The sequence below is a fragment of the Lipotes vexillifer genome, unplaced genomic scaffold (assembly GCF_000442215.2).
Source record: "Lipotes vexillifer unplaced genomic scaffold, Lipotes_vexillifer_v1.1 scaffold382, whole genome shotgun sequence".
NCBI classification, from domain to species: Eukaryota; Metazoa; Chordata; class Mammalia; order Artiodactyla; family Lipotidae; genus Lipotes; species Lipotes vexillifer.
In genome coordinates, this window is record NW_006780611.1 from 10,069,871 (window position 1) to 10,084,934 (window position 15,064).

At 46.5% G+C, this 15,064-nt stretch overlaps 1 protein-coding gene across 1 annotated transcript in view; it reads left to right on the forward strand.

Moving 5' to 3' along the window:
- The window catches only part of FAM227A (family with sequence similarity 227 member A), a 78,368-nt gene that overhangs the window by 46,767 nt on the left and 16,537 nt on the right, over positions 1–15,064 (forward strand). The window contains exons 11-13 of the mRNA XM_007454108.1: positions 1,405–1,701; positions 7,518–7,660; positions 13,462–13,556. Coding sequence (XP_007454170.1) covers positions 1,405–1,701; positions 7,518–7,660; positions 13,462–13,556 — 535 coding nt within the window. The remainder of the gene's footprint in view (positions 1–1,404; positions 1,702–7,517; positions 7,661–13,461; positions 13,557–15,064) is intronic.

Here is a 15,064-nt window from a genome sequence, read left to right on the forward strand (position 1 = left end):
AGTGTTTTCAAAACACAAATCTAATTACATCATCCTGTCACCACCTGGCCCTGCCCTACTCCCCCAGCCCTAAACACGGTCCTCTCAGCCCAAATGAAAAACGCCTTCCAAGCCCCGGAAAGCTTCCTCCTGCCTTGGGGTAGATGGCCCTGCGGGGCCCTGCCATGTCTGGCCAGCCCTGTTGCCACCCTCCCGGACGCTGGGGCTCCTGCTGCAGGGAGCTTTTTCCTTGTAGACACCACACCCCCTACCTATACCTGGCCTCTGGACCTGCCGTTCCTTTTGTCCCAGGAAAGATCCCTCCACCGCTGCCCTCATCACTGTCAGCATCTCCTCCCACTGGTAGCTCAAAATTATCCAACGCTACCAACCAAGGCCTATTTTTTTCTGATAAATGTCCAGGCAAACTAAGAATGAGGCCTTCCACTGCCTGTTGTCGTAAATAACACCTTACTGGCACACAGTCACAGCTGCTGGTTGATTATTGCCTTTGACTCTGCCGCAGAGTTGAGTGGTTGCTATAGAGAATCAATGGCTTGCAAAGCCGGAAACATTTACTCTCCGGATCTTTGCAGAAGTTTGTCGCCCCTGTTTCAGGGGACACATACTTCTCCTTCCATCTCAGCCGAGGCCCTCGTCCTCAGGGTCGGCTGTCTTGGCTCTGGTCTGGATTTGGATCCTTGTCATCTGTGCTCACATCCCTCTCCTTCACAGCACTTATGTAGTTATTCGGTCACGACTCTGATCACGGCGCTCTCCCCAGCTACTCTTTGAGCTCTGGACTGACATCCCCGTTTCTCATGCTTCACTCTTAACAAGTAGCTTATGAGACTTGATCTGGTGTTAGAACAGCCTTCGCCCTTTGTTTGGTGTGAAGTTGGGAGTGTTTCCACCCTGGAACCTTCACCAAAAGGATGTTGGGGATGGGTGGAGGTGTGCCTTTCTTCTGTAAAGTGGGATTAAGGGATACTGCCAACACCTGCACATTCTCAGGACGGTCACTCATAGCAAACAGTAACTAAGGAAACTTCAGGATCTGGAAATGGGTGTTCTTAGAACCGGCAGTCCCACTATTCCTTGGCAAGTCTTCATGTCCCCACAGGGGTTGACGATCTCTGCCTAGGAGCCTGGTCTCACGGGTTCAGATTCTAGCTGTGCAGACTTAGACAAGTTACTTAACTCTCCTAAGACTTGGTTTCTGCAGGTGTGAAATGAGCACAGTAACAACAGTGCTTTCTTCCTGGCACCACGAAGGTTGCAGCACACCGACTGTGGCTGGGCTCCCTGTAGATCCACGGCCACACGTCTCAGCTGGGCACTCAGCCTTGCCCGCCTGCGCTACCGCGCTTCCCCAGCCCGTCCAGTTTCCCACTCCTCCAAAGCCTTATTCTGTTCCCTTTGCAGAATCCTCCAGCTGCAGTCGGCCTTCCCCACACGCCCTCCACCCCAGCATCTCCCAGGGAATGTCTTCATTGAGAAATTAGAAGTGGTCAGCAGTAAGGCCCTCGCCTGCCGACCACGAAACAGCCTGCCCCCATCTGTACCTTTGCCGCCTGCCAACCCGGCGCCCCTGGAGGAAGGGCCCTGCCCCCCACTTGTGCTTGGACCTCGGCCCCCTCGGCTTCCACTCCTGCACTTGGCACCCTCTTTCTTGCATCATCGTTTTCCCCGGCTCTGTTGGATCACTCCCATCGTTGAACAGTCCTGCTCTAGCATCTCTTGCCTTTGCAAAGAAAATCCCCTTTGTCTCTGCACCCCCATTTCTTGCTGCCTTTCCCACAGAATTCCCTTGAAAGACTCGTCTGCACCGGCATCTCCTTTCCTCAGCCACTCCAGTGGGTTCCTGCCCTCTGCGTGCCTCTGCACCTTCTCTGGCCAACCTCGCCTGTCCCCTAACCTTTTCACTCTTCTGGTCTGTTTCGTGTGATGGGCTGCTCCCATCTTCTTTTTTTTTTGGCTGCGCTGGGTCTTTGTTGCTGCACACGGGCTTTCCCTAGTTGTGGCGCGCAGGGGCTACCCTTCGTTGACGTGCGCGGGCTTCTCATTGCGGTGGCTTCTCGTTGTGGAGCGCAGGCTTTAGGTGCATGGGCTTGAGTAGCTGTGGCTCACAGGCTCTAGAGCACAGGCTCAGTAGTTGTGGCGCACGGGCTTAGTTGCTCCGCGGCAGGTGGGATCTTCCCAGACCAGGGCTCGAACCCGTGTCCCCTGCATTGGCAGGCGGATTCCTAACCACTGCGCCACCAGGGAAGTCCCTCCCATCTTCTTGAAATGCCTTTTTCTCTTAGCTTCTACGTTGCCAGACTTTTTCAAGGGTCTTCCTTCCCGGCTGGCTCCCTGTCTCATCAGTCAGCTAGCCTGGCTCCTTCCCCTTCTATCTGTATATTCTTCCCAGGTGGTCTCATCTGGTCTGGTGGCTTTAAATACCACGCATATGCCAGTAACACCCAAATCTCCCTCCACGCCCTGGCCTCGCTTGGGATTTAGGCAGGTCTGTCCAACGGCCCTGTTGGCCTCCCTGGGAGGCTCTCAACTTAGCAAGGGGAGGGGAGAGCACTGACTCCCAGCCCTGGCATCACTCCTCTCCTGGCTTGTGGCAGTAGCCTCTTCCTGGGCTCCTTTCCTTCACTCTTAGCCCCAGCCCAGTTGCCACACAGCGACAAGAGTGACCTTTGACAGAAGACACCAGACGAGGTCGTTCCCTGCTCAAACCTCAGCAGCTTCTCCCGTGCCCTTCAAATGAACTCCAGACCCCTTAGCCTGACCTGAACTGCCCTGCAGAATCCAGCCACCATCTCTCTCTCTCCAGCCGCTTTACTTCCATTCCTTCTGCCTCTGGGACGCTCCAGGCCTGTGCCCAGTTGCGTCACTCCCTGTCACCTTTGCCTGGAACGTGCTTTCCTCAGGGTCCCTGAGGGAAGGGCTGGCTCCTTCCTGTCCTTCAGATTCCAATTTTCTGTCATTGCCTTAGTGGCGTCCCTGGCTCCCCCCGCCACTCTCTGTCATCACATTGCCTATTATGATTCCCCGTACAGTGCTTATCACTCTCTGCTATTCTTCCTGCAGGATTTATGTGTTGTTTAGTATCTGTCTCCCCCTATTTGAATGTAAACTCCATGAGAACAAGACCTCTTCTCCTTTATCCCTGTTCTACCTCAAGCTCCTAGAATAGACCATGTACAAAGAAGACACTCAACAAATATCTCTTGGTTTCACAAAGGAGGTCATCTATGTAAACTCTACACCCTGTGCTTAGTGTATAATGGTGCTCTATACATGTCAGCCTCCAAAAGTATAGACAAAACAGGCACTGTGGAGGGACAGCTGTCACTCCCAGATCGAGATCAAAATATTATTCAGTGTTTTTGCACTGCCTGTCACAACCGTGTCAAACACGTGTATTTTCTTGTACTGGAATATGTAAAATCTTCTGACAGTTATTTCAGAAACCCAGCTAAGAGAGTCAGTTTTCTTCCCCAGAAATAGAAATAATCAAAAGCTTTCCAGCCTTAAAAGCAGCTGAAGTTTTACTGGGCAAACCAGGATGGAGGGAGTCATCAGATTCCTCGTGCGGGCAGATCCTCTCTCTTCTTTTTAGCAAAGATGCTTTCCCATCTGCTCAAGGAAATAGTTGGCTGTGTTCAAAATGTGCTTTTCAATGGCAGCAATCTGTCCGGGAGTCCACAGTTCGGGGGAATGAATGGCAGTCATTTTAAGTCTCTGACCTGTGGTTTGCCCTTCTCCCACTTCGTGTTGGAAATGTGCACAGTGGGAATGAAAAAGCATCTAATTGTATATCTGACTTCTGCCATGAGGCTCAGCTATAAATAAGGGCTCCTCGCTATTAGAGACCGGGTCATTCGTTCATCTAATAAAATGAGAGAATTGTCAAATAAGACCTTTGTAAGGAGGAATCATCATCAGAGTTTTTATTTGCAAACAAGGGAATCTACTCCAGCTACTTTAAACAGGAAGAATGTATTGAAGGGTATTAGTGGTGCACGGCTCCCCAGGATGGGCCAGTGCTTTGGTTTCAAATGCCATGCCACCAAGAACAATGCCCAAGCCATACACCCCTGCAAAGGTACACTGATGTGCGCTGACCAATGGTAGTGGGGACTGATGCTCAAAACTGCACTCTGCTTTCCTTGAAAAGCCAGTTGCCCCTGTCAACAGTCTCTCCAAAAGCTAGAGTCTCGTTGGTTCCCCACTTCCTCACATTGCTCATTTCCATCTTGAAGTCTCAGGCAGGTGCGTTGCCTCTGAGGGCTAGAGCCTACGTAAAATGTCTGCACCCAGCCGCAAAAGAAGCTGGGAGAGCAGCCTAAGTCTTTCACTTTGGGGCCTGAGTCTCATGAACGTGGAGAACATGTGACAAATAACACCCCCAGAAAGTGCCATTTGAGCTGAGAACCAAAGGATGAGAGGGAGTCAGCCCTTAGAAGAGTGAATGAAAGAACCTTCCAGGAAAAGGGAACAGCATGTGCAAAGGCCCTGAGGCAAAAAAAAAAAGAGAGAGTTGAGATATTCAGGGAACAGCAAGAAGGCCAGTGGCGCTGTAGCCCAGTGTGTATGTGTGCAAGAGGGGCAGGAGTCGGGCCTGGAGAAGTAGCAGGGGCTGGATCCTGCAGAGTTGGGTGGGTCACAGTAAGAAGTATGGGTGTAATTTCAGTGCTGTGGGAATCCATTGGAATAAGGGGATGACATGATCTGACTTCTATTTTTTAAAAGATCAGTGTCTTCTGAATATGGAGAATATAATTGAGAGGGGGACAGAAGACCAGTTAGGAGGCTTTTGCAGTTGTCTAAGGAAGAGGCAGTGACAGCAGGAGGCAAGGAGCAGAGAGATCTGGAAGGTGTTTTGGAGATGGATATTTCAGCACTTGCTAATGGTTTGGCTTTGGGAGTGGGGAGGAGGGGGAAAAATGGGAGAAGTCAGGGATGCATCCCAGTGTGTGGCTTAAGCACCTGAAGGTGTGTGGGGTTTGTGAGATGGAAAGTGAAGGGTCAGGGGTGGGGGAAAGCTATCAAGTTCAGTTTTGAACTTGTTAACTTTAAGATGCCTGTGAGAAGTGCAAATGGAGATGTCAAGTAGGTAGTTAAACATGCGAGGCTAGACCAGAGGAGAGGCCAGGGTTAGAGAAAAAACAATTTCTACCCAAGTTTCATGTATTTGTGACAAAATATGGGAACTGCGAGTGAGTGACCACCATGGAGCCATAGGCAAAGGCAGAAAGACATACTAGGCTTGGTTCCAGAAGAGCCGAATTTTCCCACCTATCAGTTATATAGCTTTGAGCAAATCTGAACCTCTCTGTTCTTATTTGCAAAATGGGCATCATGACTGGTATTGATTCTTATAGATTCAATCTAGGTTTAGGAGATGTCCCATAAATTGTTGTCTAGCCATGTCCTGTCAGAATGTTTGCTCGTTTTAACCAGAATTTTCCCAAGTTCCAGAGCATGGGTACATAAGGGTCATTTAACAATCATGATCCAAATTCCTGCAGCTCATTCCCATACCTGCTGATACCAGATCTGCAAAGCCCCCTTCCCTCGCAGACATTCCAGGGCATCCCCAGACTGAATCTCACGTTGGCTTAAAAGCACGTTTCCCTGCTGCTCTGTCCCATCACAGCTAACCCCTCAGTGTGCAGAATCTGAGCAGCAGGGTGGCACGGGGTGGAATAGTTCCATCTCCTCTATGCCATGGTAGGAAGGGGGTCCCAGAGGAGTCTTAGTTTACCCCCCAGCCCAGCAATAGTCACCTTACCTCATATACTCAGAGGGCGGTTGCTGGTCACAACACAAGAGAGTGGGTGGGAAAGGACTTTGGAGAAAGTTCACCATGTGCAGATTTTCTTTGCATATATCCTCCTAGTCCATACAATATCCCTGCACTGCACGGTACGTAATTATTATCTTTACTTGACAAAGGGAGAAATAGACTCAAACTGGTGAAAACTTGCCCCAGGCCACACGGCTGACTTCAGATGACGTCAGGATGCTGTCATTCTGAGCTCTTTCTGCATCATCATGCTGCCTCTCCAACAAATACGAGGGTCTAATAACTTCAACCAAGCCCATCTCCTTGCATCTATTCTCTGCTCCACGAGATCGCTCCGAGGCCTGTTAAGAATGAGCATATGATGCTGTACTGTGCCCCGGGAGTGTCTTTTCTCCATCAAGTCCGAGTAACCACTTCAGCACTATACAAATCAGTAGCTGTTGGACAACCAGCTGCGTGGTGGATGGGAAGCCCTTTCAGCTTTCTTCTTCCCATTCAAATATCATATTTATATAAAAGCGAAGTGAGGATTGTTGAGGCTGGTGAACTGCTTGTCTGCCACTTGGTGGGCCATCTGTTTAACATTGCCAAACTCCTACTCATCCTTAAAGACAGAACAAAAGTGTCTTCTCTCCTTGGAAGCCCTCCAGCTCTGCCCCAAACAGAATCAAGCATTCGCCACTCTGGCTTCCTAGAATACTCTGCTGGTACTGCTGACTATTAACCGTTCCCCAATATTTGTTGTTTTCTCCCTCTATAAAAGAAAGAGAACCTATAAAATAAAGATGACATTTCCTCACCTCCCTTACATCTATGTGTAGCCATGTGACTAAGATCCAGTTAATGAGATTTAAGCAGATGTGCCTTGTAGCTGTTTCTGGGAGCCCTCCTTCAAAAAACAGCTCATGTGACTCCTTCGTCTCTTTGTCCTTTTCTCCATTCTGCTGCCTGGAATGTGAACGTGATGACTGGAGCTCTAGTTGCCATCTTGGACCCTAAGAACAAGGGTCCTATCTTAGGAAAGTTGGAACTGAGCTAGAAGAAGTCAGAGTCCCTAAGGACTTATCAGAAATAACATATAGCCCCTGAATTGCCTACCTTCAGACTATTATGTGGGAGAGAAATTTCTACCTAGTTTGAGCCACTTTTAATTTTGAGTCTTTGTCACTCACATACAAACCTAATCCTAAATTACCTCTCTAATATGTGGTACTTTCCACACCTTAGCATAATTGTCTGTTTGCTATTCTCTCCCCTGCTAGACTGGGAGCTCCTCTAAGCAGAGATTAGGTTTCAGATTCTGCCCAGTGCCAGACACATTAGAAGTTGCTCAATGAAATGTTTCCTGAAGGAAGTGTGGTGAGTGCATAAACAAGCGTGCAATGTCAGCAGAGCACTTGCCACGAGCAGCAATGCATGCACTTTGTATGCATTAGCTGACTTAATCCCCATAAGAACCCCATGAGGAAACCACGGCAATTGAGAGGTTCAGTGACTTGCCCGAGATCACCAGCTGTTGAGTGACAGCGCTGGGACTGGAACCCCAGTCTGCCTCAGTCCCCAGCTTACGTATTTTCTACATCAGCCACTGCTCTCCCCCATGCTCCCAGGATGGAGGGCTGAGTTGTTGAGCTGTGCCTGAAAGGTCTCCCTATACGTGTTCCTCTGTTGAGAAAAATGACAAATATCTAGGAAATTGCACGTATACTTTTTGTATTCCTCTCACTACCAGTTTTACTAAATTTGTTCTTCTGTGTTTTTGTTTTTTGTTTTTTCCTCTCTTGGCATCTTCTGATATGAATTCAACCAATGAGAGAACCTCTTTTGCCCAGAAGAATTCAATGGATGGCTCACAAATACAGAATACCTCAAAAGGTACATTAACCACCTGAAGGGGAAATGTAGGCTTTTGATTTAGTTATCATCTCCAAAACTGTAGTTTCTTGGGCTTTTTGGAACCTAATCTGCCACCGTCATTTGCACCTGTGGTTCTAGCCTTGGGCCTTGACATCAAGCAATATCTTACGAGAAGACACAATTGTCTTCTCAGTTCAGTTATCACTAGTTAAGTTCCACTTTTGTGACAGTGAGTTCAGCACAGTGCTAATATCTGTGGGGAAGAGAGAGATTGTTGGCAATGGAAGGAAATAAATCTAAGATATGATCACTGCTTCTCTCCCCCATCAGAAACCAGCATTTATTGAGTTAGAAACTGATTTGTACCTGGGTGTTAATTTACAAAGGTGACTGAGTGACTGCACAGGTCAATGCCATTGAAAGAAAACTTTGTTACTCTCTGTTCTAGAAACGGGAGGCACAGCTCACCATGCAGGACCCTGGGAGGGAGCTCCAGTGTTGGTTAGGAGGCAGAAAATGCTACCGAAAGCTCGGCCTCTCTGGACACTGGCGCCAAATCCAATCCCGGGGTCAGAGTTTTGGGGGAAGTAGAAAAGGATAGCTTTATTGCTTTGCCAGGAAAAGGGGGCCACACTGGGCTTGTGCCTCATAAAAGCTATGTGTCCCAGTCCCAGAGGATTTGATGAGGGGTTTTATAACAGTGGTTCAAAGGTGGGGTCCTGACAAGATTAGGGCTCGCTGCTGCTGCCGCTGCCGCCGCCGCCGCCGCCGCCGCCGCCGCCGCCGCCGCCGCCGCCGCCGCCGCCGCCGCCGCCGCCGCCGCCGCCGCCGCCGCCCCGCCCCCCCACCCCAGCCCCCGCTTAATCTTGTCTCAGGTGGTTTCCTGGCTGCTCCTCCCTTGATTAGCAACTGTTTGAATCCACCCTTTGCAACTCAGGGAAGGTCATGGAGGCTGGGGTCTTGCCTGCAAGAAATGGTGGACAAAAGGAGGCCTCCGTGCCAGGCCTCCAATTGGTTTCAGGGCCCGGGAGCCCCACAGGGCCCCGCTCGGTTTCAAAAGGAGCAAGGGGAAAGCACAGGCCACAGCCCTTACTGGGATTTCCTTGGGAAAGGCAAGACACGACAGGGTAAACCACTTAGGATTGGCTGTATTGAATAATTCCGGTGGGCTTTGGAGTATAAGGGCCGTCCCTAGTTGTGTGGCACCTGGGCCTGGGCTGATTTAAGTCAGGGGAAATATTGGCTTGGTGTGAGAGTTAGATAAAGGAGCTAGTTCAGAGTATGGGCTCTGCATCATGGAGGAGTTGTAAACAACTTTGGCCATTAGTTTGGCCCTGTGATGAATGGGTGCCAGATAGACAAGTATAGAACCTAAGAAACCTGAGTTAGAACACAAACACTTAAGTATCATTCTAGACCATTTCAGTCATGTCATCAGTATTTGAAAAAAGTTAAGCAATCCTTTTTCTTGATGGAGAAATGGAGAACTACGTGAATTACATCTCAGTAAAGCTGTTAAAAAAACCCAAAACTTGGGGGCCACTCACTGAGAGGTATAGAGGGGATTCCAAATAGAGGTAAATATTTGTGGGAGACTTTGCAAGTCCCCAAAATATACATATATAGACCTATGAGTCAAAGAGGAGGTATCAAGAGAAATTAGAAAATATTTTGAACTGAGTGAAAAGGAGACCTTTTTCCCTAATATGACCATTTAATGCTACAGAGTTCCCTCTGCATGCTAGGCATCCCACAAATGTTTTAGATAGAGTGTTTTTATCTTTATTCAGTTTGTGTTGTTTCTACTTTGTAACTATCATAAATAATGCTGCTATGAACGTTCATGTACAAGTTTTTGTGTAGACATATGTTTTCATTTCTCTTGGGTCTATGTATACCTAGGGTGGAATCTCTGGGTCATATGTTTAGCATTTTGAGGAACTGCCAAACAGCATTCCAAAGTTTTTTAAAGAATGTAAGAGGAGGGCTTCCCTGGTGGCGCAGTGGTTGAGAGTCCGCCTGCCGATGCAGGGGACGCGGGTTCGTGTCCCGGTCTGGGAAGATCTCACATGCCGCGGAGCGGCTGGGTCCGTGAGCCATGGCCGCTGAGCCTGCGCGTCCGGAGCCTGTGCTCTGCAACGGGAGAGATCACAACAGTGAGAGGCCCACGTACCACAAAAAAAAAAAAAATGGGGAAAAAGAAATTCATGTGTCTATATAACCAGATAGATTTATAATATATATTATATATTTACTATTTATATTCTATATTTACTATATATATTGTACTTACTATATATAACCAGATATTTACAGTTTCTGTTGCTTTTCCTTCATTCCTGAAGTTCCAAGTTTCCCTCTGGTATTATTTTCCTTCTTACACGCCCCACTCCCAAAAGAAAACCCTTCATTTAAAATAAGCCTGCTGGCAATGAATTTGCTTAGAGTTTTCTTTCTTCTGAGAATGTCTTTATTTCACCTTCATTCTTTTTTTTTTTTTAATGGCCTACTCACAAGACTGCCTTTATTTTTTTTAACATCTTTATTGGAGTATAATTGCTTTACAATGGTGTGTTAGTTTCTGCTGTATAACAAAGTGAATCAGCTGTAGGTATACATATATCCCCATATCCCCTCCCTCTTGCGTCTCCCTCCCACCCTCCCTATCCTACCCCTCTAGGTGGTCACAAAGCACCGAGCTGATCTCCCTGTGCTATGTGGCTGCTTCCCACTAGCTATCTATTTTACATTTTCACCTTCATTCTTGAAGGATATTTTTTTCTGGTTATAGAATTCTGGGTCGAAAGTTCTTTTCTTTCCACACTTTCAAATGTTGTTCCACAGCTTCTGGCCTCAAGGGTCTGATGAGAAATCCACAGTCATTTAAATTCTTGTTCCCCTTTTGTGTCAAGCATTTCTCTTAGACTGTTGTCTTGCCTTTCAACTGGTTGTTTAGGATGTGTAGGGGCATGGGTTTCTTTGACTTTGACTTGACTGGGGTTTGCAGAGCTTCTTGAAACTGTAAGTTTATGTCTTTTGCCAAATTTGGGAGGTTTTTCAATGTTTTTTTGGTACCACACTCTCCTTTCACTTTAGGACTTTGATGACACAATGTTAGACCTGTTGATATTGTCCCATAGGTCCCTGAGGCTCTGTTCATTTTTTCTGGTCTTTTGTCTCTACACTGTTCAGGTTGTGTATATAATAAAAATACAGATTTGATCTTTGTCCCCAGTTCCTGGCACAGAGCTCCTAAAACCCTCGGGATTTCCTGCGTGATGGGAATGTCTTTTGTTATTCAGTATTAGCATCTTCCAGCCACACCTGAGTATATCCTAATATACTGACCCCGGTTGGGGCCTTAGGTAGCTTCAGGATAGGACCCAGAAAGACCAAAACATGAGGGACTTCCCTGGTGGTCCAGTGGTTAAAAATCCACCTTCCAGTGCAGGGGACATGGGTTCGATCCCTGGTCAGGGAACTAAGATCCCACATGCCGCGGGGCAACTAAGCCCGCGCACCACAACAACTGAGCATGTGGGCCGCAACTATAGAGCCTGCATGCTCTGCAGCCCGCACGCCACAACTAGAGAGGAGCCCATGCCCTGCAACAAGGAGCCCGCGCACCACAGCAGAGGATCCCGCATGCCGCAACGAAGACCCAAGGCAGCCAAAAATAAAAATAAATATTAAAAAAAAAAACAAGACCAAACATGATTAGAGGGTGGGAACTTTCAGCCTCACCCCTCCCAGCCTCCAGGGAGGAGAGAGAGACTGGAGACTGAGTTATAGAAACTCCTGAACAATGTGATTTGGTGAACTTCCAGGTCGCTGAACACACTGATGTGCTGGGAAGGTGATGTGCCTGAAGAGGGCATGGAAGGTCCGTGCTCCAGCCCGCACACCGTGCCCTATGTCTCTCTTCCATTTAGTTGTTCCTGAGTCGTGTCTTTTATAGTAAACCTGTAATAGTAAGCATAGTACTTTCCTGAGTTCCGTGAGCCATTCTACTGAATTATTGAACCCAAGGGGGTCATGGGAACCCCCAAATTTGTAGTTAGCTAGATAGAAGCACAGGTGGCATTTGACACTGGTGCTTGAAGTGGGGACAGTCTTGTTGGATTGAGTCTTTTAAGTAGTGGGATCTGACACTAATTCCAGGTAGATTTGGAATTGAATTAAATTGTTAGACACCCAGTTTATTTCAGAGAATTGGAGAACCGGTGTGGAAAACCACACATATGATATTAGAAAACATACAAATTGGATAATTTTTATTGATCTGTCTTCAAGTTCATTGTCTCCTTCCTCCATCACCTCCATTCTGGTATTGATCCCCTCCAGTGAATTTTTTATTTCAATTATTGTATTTTTCAGTTGTAAAATTTCTATTCAGTTCTCTGTCATAGCTTCTATTTCTCTACCGAGACTTTCTATTTTTTCATTTATTTCAAAAGTATTCACCCTGACTTCTTAAAGCACTGTTATAATAGCTGCCTTAAAGCCTTTGTCTGATGATTTCAACATCTGAGTCATTTCAGGATTGGTGATGCCGATTGTCTTTCTTCCTTGAGAATTTATCAGATTATCCTGGTTCTTTGTAGGTTGAGTAATTTTGGATTCTGTTCTGGATATTTTGAATATTTTGAGTCTTGTTTAAATGTATGAAGAATGTTGGAGTGTTTTGTTTCCTTTGTTTTAGCAGGCAATTCACCCAATTAGGCTCAGGTCATAAGTTTTGTAGATTGTGGTTTCAATGTTAGTTCAGTTTTCAGAACTTTTGCAGTGCTATTTTAATCTGTCCTAAATGTGTGCTACCCAGGGACCACATTTGAGACTTGAGAAGTGATCTACCCTGTAGTTCAGTTCTCAAAGCCATCTGTTTAGGGTCAGATACACATTTATATGTGCAGCTCAGGGGTGAGCATATGCATCCATACACAATTATTTAGGATTCCTTTCTTGATCTCTCTCCTCTCTGTAATTTCCCCCGTATATATATATACAGAGAGAGAGAGAATTTTTAGCAGCTCCTTACTGCAGTTCTCTTGGTAAGTTCCCTTGATTTTTGTTTTTCTATTAATGTCTTTATTTCATCTTTCTTCTTCAAGGATAGTTTTGCTGGGTATACACGTTTACCTTAATGCTTTGGTGATTTCATTCCACTGTCATCTTCTAGCTTGCATTGTTACTGTTGAGAACTCTGCAATCATTCTAACTGTTATCTGTTTATAGATAATCTGTTGTTTCTCTCTTCCTGTCTTTAAGATATTCTTTATTAACCTTCTACAGAAGAACCATAACTTTATGCAAGAGTTGGATATTTTTTTCTCTTTTAATCACAACACCTTTCCTGATTCTGCTTAGCATTTTTAAAGCCTTTAGGCTCCTTCTTCCTTATTCTGGGACCAGACTGTATTGTACAGAGAATTCTATCATGGCACATGAGTTAGTGTTACACTTATCATTTACCTGTCTTTTTTTCTTACTAAGCTGTGAGTTCCTTGAAGATAGTCTACTTCCAGCACCTAGCATGGGCCCAGCACATAGTAAAGGCTCAGTAAAATGTTGGATGGATGGATAGAAGGATGGGCAGATAGATTAGTAAATGGACAAATGTATGGCCACAAGTGTACATCTGGCTAAAATGCAAGTGAAATTCTATGAATTTACCTGAGTGACTTCCTCTAGCATCTCCCAATGATCTGAATAGGCCCAGGCATTTTCACATTAATAGAAAGCTGAGGTCTACCATATGCTTTTTCTCATCATAGCTGAGAAGCTCTATTGATCATTTTTTGTTCATACTGCATTGACAGAGCATAATTATCAGACTCTGGTCTTGAGGAAAGCAACACAACAAGTCAAAAGGATATCAGCAGCAAGAGGACTTGAGAATATGCTTCCTAAGCCGGTGAGCACGTGATTGCAAACTTAATAGCAGAGATGATTTAAAGGGGGCTGGGAGATCTGGCTAGAAGAGCTAGCTCTGTGAAGATGTCAGGGTGAGAACTGGGGTATTTCTGGTTGTAGACTTGGGTGAAACAGTAAGGAAATCTCATAAGGGTAATTACTGACTGAGGTAGGCACAAGTTGAGTGAGAATTTTGCCTGGATTCCTCCAGGATTTAAATTACTTGCTTGAAACTCAAGAGCCTGGGTGTAATGGAAAGAGAACAGAGTCTCAGTTTTCTACTCTATGAAATGGAGACAATAATTCCTAGGTCCTGGTGTTCTTATGAGGTTTACCTGAGGTAGTGATGATAATTAACATGTAATGAACCCTTACTCACTACATGTCAGGTACTATACTAAACCTGTGCATACAGTGTATTTTATTTTACTGTTACAGTCGTTTGAGATCATTACTCCTGCTATTCTTCAGTTTATTAGTGAGGAAAGTGATGCTCAGAGCAGGTAACTAATTTGTCCAAATTCACAAAGCAAATAAGTGATAAAGCCAAGACTTGCCTGCAGATCTGCCTGACTCTGAGCCTGAGCTCTTAACCTCTGAGCTTTGCCACCAGCACAGCCCCCAGAACACAAGAGGCGAAGGATTACGGTGTGTTCTCTCCTCTTCTCCTCCCCTCCCGCAAATCTTCCCTACAAACCTCAGTGCATATGGTAGTTTATACCAGTGGCACGTTCAGTCTTCCGTAGTGGGAAGAGGCCCTTAGGACCGTGAACAGGACAAGAGGCTTTGGGGCTTCCGCAAGCACCAACTAGCAAGGGAGTCAGGCCACAGCGTTTGGATCAAGTATAGCAAGTATTGTGGAAGATTCTTTCTTTCCTTCTTTCTTTCTTTTTTTTCTTTCTTTTTTTTTTTGGCCGCACCGTGCAGCTTGCAGAATCTTAGTTCCCTGACCAGAGGTTGAACCCGAGTCCTAGTAGCCGCTGGACCACCAGGGAATTCCCTGTAGAAGGTTTCTTGAATGTTCTTTGTTTCTCCATAATTATTCCACTGCCTATTTCCCCTCGGCATTTAGCAGTGAAACTTTTGAGAAGTAGCAGGGCCTGGTGGAAAAGACAGACAGACATGAGTTCAAATCTTGGTGTTCCCGCGTCCCCTGCATCGGCAGGCGGGTCCTCAACCACTGCGCCACCAGGGAAGCCCTATTTATTTATTTTTTATTATTATTTTTTAATACCATAGTTTTTATTGAAAAAATTTTTGCCTGTGGTAAAACCAAACAGTATTAAAGGATATGTAACAAAAAGTTAATCTCTCGGGCTTCCCTGGTGGCGCAGTGGTTGAGGATCCGCCTGCCGATGCAGGGGACACGGGTTCGTGCCCCGGTCCGGGAAGATCCCACGTGCCGCGGAGCGGCTGGGCCCGTGAGCCATGGCCACTGAGCCTGCGTGTCCGGAGCCTGCGCTCCACAACGGGAGAGGCCACAACAGTGAGAGGCCCACGTACCACAAA